Source organism: Neopelma chrysocephalum, unplaced genomic scaffold (assembly GCF_003984885.1).
Source record: "Neopelma chrysocephalum unplaced genomic scaffold, ASM398488v2 Primary Assembly neopelma1_43, whole genome shotgun sequence".
In the NCBI taxonomy this organism is placed as follows: domain Eukaryota; kingdom Metazoa; phylum Chordata; class Aves; order Passeriformes; family Pipridae; genus Neopelma; species Neopelma chrysocephalum.
In genome coordinates, this window is record NW_020897702.1 from 23,415,274 (window position 1) to 23,423,326 (window position 8,053).

Here is an 8,053-nt window from a genome sequence, read left to right on the forward strand (position 1 = left end):
TTGTGTTAAGGAAGGAAGATGTGGATTTGAGGGAAGAAGATGCTGTATTGCACAATTTTACTTAGGATGCCATGAAAACATGTTCCATACCTGCATTCTGCTCACACAACCCCTCAGCTGTTAGTCTGATTCACTAATCTAGCTGAAAATGCTTCATCCTTTTGTCCAGGTTGGTTCAGCTCCATCCTTTCTGGCTCCCTGCCTGTTGACACAAGCATCATAGTCAGTGAGCAGGACAGAGACTTGAGGATATTGTCAAGTGTTCAGAGTAGCTGGAGAGCTGGACTGGAATCACACATGAAGTGATGGCAATATCAAGTGCTAGAATGCCTGCAGTGGAAGTTCCGAAACTCAGGTCAGAAATCTGTTCTCATGTAGCCTCATACTTTGGGAGAATATATCTCTTACTTTTTAATCCATCATGTGACTTTCTGGCTATAAGCTAGATCTCTAGGATAACCTGACTGTTTAAGGAACTGACTGTGGTGGCAGCAAGGCAGCAAGCAGTTTACTGTACATGTCTGTCAGTCTGCATGAATTGAGAGCTCGGCCAATACTTCTCTGATGAAAGGGTTCCCATAGGAGTGCAAATCAACTACTTCCCATCTTGCTTCCTCAGGAAGGGTAAGGCAGAAACCGTGTCTCTCACCAAACAGAGGTGGCACTGATGTGGCAGAACAGCTAGAGAAAGGGAAAGGCTCTTCAGGCAGGGGGCTTGTGACAGGAGTCTGTCAGGATGTTGACAGCTTTACTTATTGAAGTGCTGAAGAGAGTATTTACCTCTGCCCAGAGTAAAGGTGTGGTTCAAACTCCCCCCTCAACACTTGGGAATCTACACTGAACTCACAGAGATGAAGGACAGCACACCTTGTTTAAAAGCAAGTTTTTTCCCCCACAGTGGAAGGCTGGATGTGCTGCCCAAAGGGCTGGAGAAGGTTTCAAAACAGCTGCTATTTTCTGTCCCTTGATACAATGTCCTGGGCTGGGAGTGAGCAGAACTGCACTGGGATGGGCTCCCACCTGGTGGTGATCAACAGCAGGGAAGAGCAGGTATGTGCACAAGCCTGAGAGAGAGGCAAAGCAGCCATAGACACAGTGCTGGGCCCTGGAGGGGACTCAGAGTTCCTCCTTGTCCTGCGGGGGAGGGGGCATTGTTCTGTCTGCACCCTGCAGGGGAGAGGGGATGTCCTGTCTGCACCCCTGCAGTACCGGGTCCCCTCTGCCATGAGCACCACCCCACAGGGACTCCTAATTACTCCTTCTGCTCAGTCCTGCACCTCATGGACAATGTACTTTTTTCCAGGAGTTCCTCTTCAATTTGGCGAAAGAAAAAGTTACTAACATCTATGAAACAAAATACTACATAGGCTTAACTTCTTACCAAAATGGGCAATGGCAGTGGGTGGATCAGACTCCATATGAGAAGATAGCCACGTGAGTATTCTGTTGAAGTGGGGAAGGTCCAGTAATTCACTTCTCCTCAGTTCAAGTGACCAATACACTGTCTAAGACAGGTATGTATCGGATGGGGATTTCTGTCTTCAACTGTCCTGTAAGTCAGAAAACTTGACTAGTTTTCTAGTCAAAACTATGGCTCCTGATTCTTATCACAGTAACCTTCCCTTTCTCTTCCACAACTGTTTGAGGTGACTTCACCTCCACCGTCAGGCATGCTAGTGTATTTCCAACAGAGGAACTTTCTTTTTCAGGTTCTGGAAACCTGGAGAACCCAATTTACTCTTTGCAGAAAGATGTGCTGCAATTCACGTCAAGGGAAAGAGAGACTCCAACACTTACAGTAACTGGAATAATGTTCTTTGCTTCACAAGTTGTTATCGTATTTGTGAACTGGCAGTCAAATTTGTCTGAAGAAGGAAGCTCCACTTTGGATGAAGGATCCAAGGGAGCATCCTTGAGAAAGGTCAGCTCATGAAAGCTGATGAAAACCTGGCCTGAGCTCGTACACATACTTTATCTTGCAGTTTAGAATGAGCAAGCTTGTCATAAAGTTCTAGATCTGAAGGACCTGAGTTCCCAGCCTGTGTGTCTGCATCTCTTTCCAATCTGGAGATCAATCCTAGATGAAATAGCTCAGACTGATGTCAAGGACTTACTGTGCCCCTTTTCACTCTCCTCCTTCATAGATGAGGGTCCTGATTTTCAGTACTTTCATTGACACCTTGTACAGTCAACATCTCGATGTGGAAAAGGCCATCTCTGTTTCATGAAAGGATACTGGTTCTTCAAATCACTGGAGCAGAATTTGAAAGAGGAGGATTCAGTGGGGTGTTATTGTCCCTCCTCTGAAGGGAAAAATTATTTCTGGCTTATCTTTAATATTTCCTTCTTCCTTCAACATGTATTAGATGTATTAGAAAAAACCCCATATTAATAAAAGTTAATTCTGCTCTTTGCATGAGGATGTCATCTGAGTGACATGTCCCAGATTCCCACAACCCAGCCTCCCTGCATGGAGGTTTTAACTTTTTAGTATGTTTGGCACCTGTAGATGAGAATATTACTGTGAGTGTGCTGGTCATGCCAGGAGCATGACCCAGTGTTCATCTGCAGAGCCTGGGAAGAATCACATGTGAGAGCAACAGAGCAGGCTGGGTCATTTTCAGTGCCAACCATTGTTTGTCCAGGATGCAACAGAAAGGAGATGGATTTTGGAGATTCTGCTGAGATGTGTGGCAGGATGAGGCATGGCAATGAAGGGGAGAGAAAGAAATTAAATATAACAAGAAGTATAAAAGCCAGAGACCTCAAGGAAGGATTTCTAATGCAAAAAAAGGGTAGAAGACCCCTATCAGAGGCATCAGGGCAAATCAGACACAGAGAAGTCTTGAGCAAGTGCTCTGCTTCCCTCAAATTTTCCAAACCTCTCTCAGTATGTTCCTCCCCTTTTGTCAATGACATCCATGCTCTTTGAAGAGCTGGTAATTTCCACTTTGGGACTAAAAATGCATCCTGAAAAATCAAGTTGGGGTGATTTTTTTCCCCCATCAAAAATCTGAGTACAAATTTGTGTAATTTCTACCTGAAGTAGTGTGTTTGCCAGTTTTCTGGTTTAGCCATTGGATCAAAAGCTAGGCTATTGCAAGGTCTTGGTCTCCTACTTTCTAAAGATCCTGTGATACTTTCACAATGGAGAAAACTTTTTTGTTTTGTCCAACATCACAGCAAACAAAAATATTGCAATGAACTTCTGTTTTGTATGACTTCTCTTTTTTATTTCCCCAAATCAGTTCTGGAAATCACAACAGCACAGTTTCAAGGAAGAAAAAGGGGCAGATAAGACACACAGAGTGACCAATGTTTTGCAAGAGCTTTTAGGGACAGCTGCAGTTCTGGCTCCTGGGAGGTGGTATGGAACAGAGCAACACCTACACCAGGAGATTGGTTTGCAAGAAAATGTAACTTGCTAGACACAGTCTCCATGCCCAAATTTGGAACACAAAGTTTTTCTTGACATGTCATGACGAAAGAGGGATTTTGGGAGATGATGCTGGCTTTGCCTGCAGAATCGCTGAAGGGAGGTTCCTGAACCCCTCTTTGATACAGATTTGTCTGAAAGAGGTACCTTTCTTCAACATATGAGAATCAGTCTTTACCTCTCAAGTCTGTCTTAATTCAGGAGGTAGCAGATGTCATAGCAGGAGGCAGAGGTGAAGATATACTGGCAGGTACAGCACTTTCAGAAAGCTTCAGAAGGACAATCCTGCATGCTGAACCAGGAGGCTGGGCGGAAAGGACAAACTGTTTATCACATTAACATACTTCATGATGACAGCTGCAGTCCCTCTTTTCAGGTGGACATCCTGGTCACATCCCAACTGCCTGTCAGAACAAGATCTGGATGCTCACGACTCCTTGGCAAATTAATTTTTCCTTTGGAAAGGAACTCAGGTCTGAGGGAAGGAGCCACAGTGACCTTCATTTCTGAGAATATATACACCGTAGGGTGTATATATCCTGACTGCAGCAAAAAAATTCTGTTGTGGTTCAAACTTGAGCTAGATTCTGCTTTTCCTCAAGAAATTTCATGATGACCAGTCTTTGAGACACTGCCTTAAGCTGGAAAAACATCACTAGAGTCCATTCATTATTAGGACAGCCTGGGAATATACCTCATTCCCCTGCACGCTGCTTCTTTTTCCAGAAGAAAGCACAGCCAGTTCTCCCCACTTCCTCAGTCCTATACTGCAAGTCTTAGAAATTTCCCAGTGGGAATCTTGTTGTGGGGGAGGTGATGGTGTACCCTGCTAGTTTTGTCCCACCTGCTCAGATTACAGCTCTGGTAGAAAGGGAGGTTGGTTTCCTTTCTGCTGCTGGCAAACACTATGCCCACTGATGGCATCATCAGCAAGAGATGGAAAGAAAATGCCAGGCATTACAAGGGGAGAGAGAAACAAGAGTGGGAGAGAAATAGTACTGCATTCTGTTTTCAGAAAACATCTAATAAAAATGTGTATACCATATGAGATGGAATATTTCTTCTAAGTTATTGCATCCTAAGTGCAATCACACAGTACCTACAGGATGGACAAGGGATCAGACCCAGACAGCACAGGTTTAGGAAGGGCAGGTCCTGTCTGACCAACCTGATCTCCTTTTATCATCATGTGACCCGCCTGGTGGATGAGGGGAAGGCTGTGGGTGGATGTGGTCTATCTGGACTTCAGCAAAGCCTTTGACACCATCTCCCACAGCATTCTCCTGGAAAAGCTGGCAGCCCACGGCTTGGACAGGGGCACTCTGTGCTGGGTTAGGAACTGGCTGGAGGGCCAGGCTCAGAGAGTGGTGGTGAACGGAGCTGCATCCAGTTGGCAGCTGGCCACTAGTGGTGTCCCCCGGGGATCAGTGTTGGGCCCAGTTCTATTTAATATCTTTATTGATGATCTGCATGAGGGGATTGAGTGTACCATTAGTAAATTTGCAGATGACACCAAGCTGAGGGGGAATGTTGATCTGCTGAAGGGCAGGAGGGCTCTTCAGAGGGACCTGGACAAGCTGGAGAGATTGTCTGATTTCAGCGGGATGAGGTTCAACAAGGCCAAGTGCCGGGTCCTGCACTTTGGCCACAACAACCCCATGCAGCGCTACAGGCTGGGGACAGAGTGGCTGGAGAGCAGCCAGGCAGAAAGGGACCTAGGGGTTCTGATTGACAGGAAGCTGAACATGAGCCAGCAGTGTGCCCAGGTGGACAAGAAGGCCAATGGCATCCTGGCCTGGATCAGGAACAGTATGGCCAGCAGGACCAGCGAAGTGACTTTGCCCCTGTACTTAGTCCTGGGGAGGCCACACCTTGAGTACTGCCCAATGAGGTGGTGGATTCACCATCCCTGGAGGTTTTTAAGATGAGACTGGATGTGGCACTGAGTGCCATGGTCTAGTAACCATGGTGGTGTTGGATCAAGGGTTGGACTTAATTATCTCAGACATCTTTTCCAACCCTGTTCATTCTATGATTCTGGTACAGCTAATAAAGAAGACATTCATTGTGCCCATAGATGGCATTAAGCAAGAGAGAAGACCAGTGCAGGTGCCAACATCTATCTCACAGGATCACATGGAAGAGGGATGGTGGTGGTGCAGAGTCTACCACAGTTACAGTATATTCACCCTCTTAAAAAATTCCCTATTGCCTTGGAGAGCACTGGCATGTGCTGGCTTACCTTCCTTTCTCTGTTGCTGAGAGACATGACACCAAAACCTCTGGGAGATCAGAGCACTTAATACAGACATCGATTGGGCAGTGGACATGTAAAGCAGTCAGTGTTGATCTTTCCTCTGGTCAGGCTTATTAATTTCATCTCTACACTGCACATGATACTCCCTACATGTCTAGTTCTGACAGCCAATTCTTCCTTATAGGATACACCAGACTTTCTCTAATAAATGATCATCCTTGCTGAGCCAAAATGTAAATGTATTAGCTTTTCATGACAGACATTATCTTTTTATAAGAACTTTTCTATAAAAATTTCCTCCAGGGGTGTCTGTTGTTTTTTTTTTAGACAAAGCAGAGAATTATCCCCCTCCTCTTCCTCTTTTCCTGTTTTATCCTACCTCAGATTCTTCCATGTTCCTTTACAACATTTATTTATCCACTTCTTCATGCTACTTTGTACTCTTGCTGTCTCTCATACCGTTTCCCCCTTTACTCCTTTTTTTTTCTCTTTTAAATTTTGTTTCCTTTTACCTTTTCTTGCTAGACCACAGATGAGGATCATACAATGTTGTTTGGGGGAAATTAAGAGAGAAATGGCATCTGACACATCTGTTCTGTCTTTTAAAATTTGGTGCTTCTGAAACCATTTCCTAAGCAATCTTCTTGTGTAAGGTATTAGTAGTAAACCAGGTACTGTTGGCCTTGCAGTTTCTTGTTATCCAAGAGATCTCCAAACCCCTCTTCATCTCTTTAGTTCATGATGCTTTCCCATTGTTTATCTCACATGTTGTCTAAGACAAATCCTGTGACTTTAGCCTTTATGTCTCTACCTGGTTACAAGTAAATACAAACACTTCTTTGATTTTATATGCAATCAGTCTACATACACCTGAGCAAGTTTTTTTACTTTCTACTTTTTAATTATAAATCGTTTATCTTGACATACTTTTGGATCTCCTGGTTTCCTGAAAGTGCTTCAGCTGATTGTGAGGTCCAGCTCTTGCTCACAGTAAGTCACCTGCCACTCTGTCAGTGTCACTGTGATTTACTTTCACTGGAGGGTAATGGACACGTGCAGGGGAGAATGAGCAGTGGGAAGGCTGTTGTGGTGAGGGATGAACTGCATGATGTGAGACTCTCAAGTCTCACGTCTCATGCTGTAAGGGTGTCCCACACAGCAGGAACATTTCTACCATTCTATAACCTCAGGGCTTGATCTCTGCCATACCTCTGCACGCCCTGATCCTCCACACTGCCCACATTGTCCCATGTCACCAGCTTCTCTCCAGGAAGGAACTGGAGAGGAAAAGAGACAAAGATAAGCTAATATGTGCCCTAGCAGATAAAAAGGTAATGTTAGGAGTTCTTGGTTTTGCAAATTAAGTTGGATTCTAAGCTCAGCTGCCAAAGGCCATTGTGTGGCATCCAGCAAGAACAGAGCAACAGAATCAGACTATTGTGGAAAGAGCATGTGAGATAAGCACTTTTTTCCTCTATAAGGGGATCTCTTGATCACACAGTCAACTGATACTTAGTCATATATCTCAAAGCAACCATGAAGGTCTGATCTGAGTGGCCAAGAAATCCTGAGGATGAGAAGCATAGTGCCAAAACAATGCATTTTCTTTGGAAGACAGTTGCTCCATATGGTGCATTCTTGTTAACAGTTTACATACTGTGAGGGTACAAAATGAAGCTGTTCTGCTATTTGGTACTTTTGATTGACCCTAGAGCACTTAAGGCAAGATTGCACATTTGGAGGTGTGTAGCCCTACACATCTCTAGCAGCAGGGCTATCTTCAAGGCTACATGAAGTTATTCAGGTCCTTTTCCTGTTGAGTTTGGATAGTCTCAGGAACGGAGATCCTACAGTCCCTCTGGCCATGTGATCCAGTTCCACACCACTCAGAGAATAATTTGGGTTTTGTACCTGATCCAACTTTCCCTGGCAGCAGTGCACGAAACTGCTTTTGCTGCTCTTCAGCATACTGACTCAGTGGGATGTGAAGGAATGTATAGGTTAATGAGCTTGTGGAGAAGGGATACCCATATCCTGGGCCTTCTCAGCTCCATTTACATGGAGCCATCAATACATATTTCTTGAGTGTTCAAATCTGTTCACCATATTACAAAGGAGAAAAATATAAAAAAATAAACTATCTTTTTCTCTCTCTAGCCCAAGCAAATGTGGGAGAAATCCACTGCAGATTAGAGTTCAAGGGTCCTTTTCTTCCACTTCAGAAAGTCAGTTAGTTCATACTTTTACAATGCTACTTGCTCCATGGCTCCAAATTAGAACCACTGGATAAAGCCATTTACAGCTGTGGGCAATTATAAGGCTCAAAGCAATGACCTAAGATACAACTAAATTTAATTTCC

The 8,053-nt window shown here is 44.4% G+C and overlaps 1 protein-coding gene across 1 annotated transcript in view; it reads left to right on the forward strand.

The window, feature by feature from the left end:
- The window catches only part of LOC113964882 (C-type lectin domain family 4 member E-like), a 23,520-nt gene extending 21,651 nt beyond the window's left edge, over window positions 1–1,869 (forward strand). The window contains exons 3-5 of the mRNA XM_027677659.1: window positions 899–1,050; window positions 1,304–1,434; window positions 1,710–1,869. Of these exons, the coding sequence (XP_027533460.1) occupies window positions 899–1,050; window positions 1,304–1,434; window positions 1,710–1,869 (443 nt within the window). The remainder of the gene's footprint in view (window positions 1–898; window positions 1,051–1,303; window positions 1,435–1,709) is intronic.
- The last annotated feature ends 6,184 nt before the right edge of the window (window positions 1,870–8,053 follow it).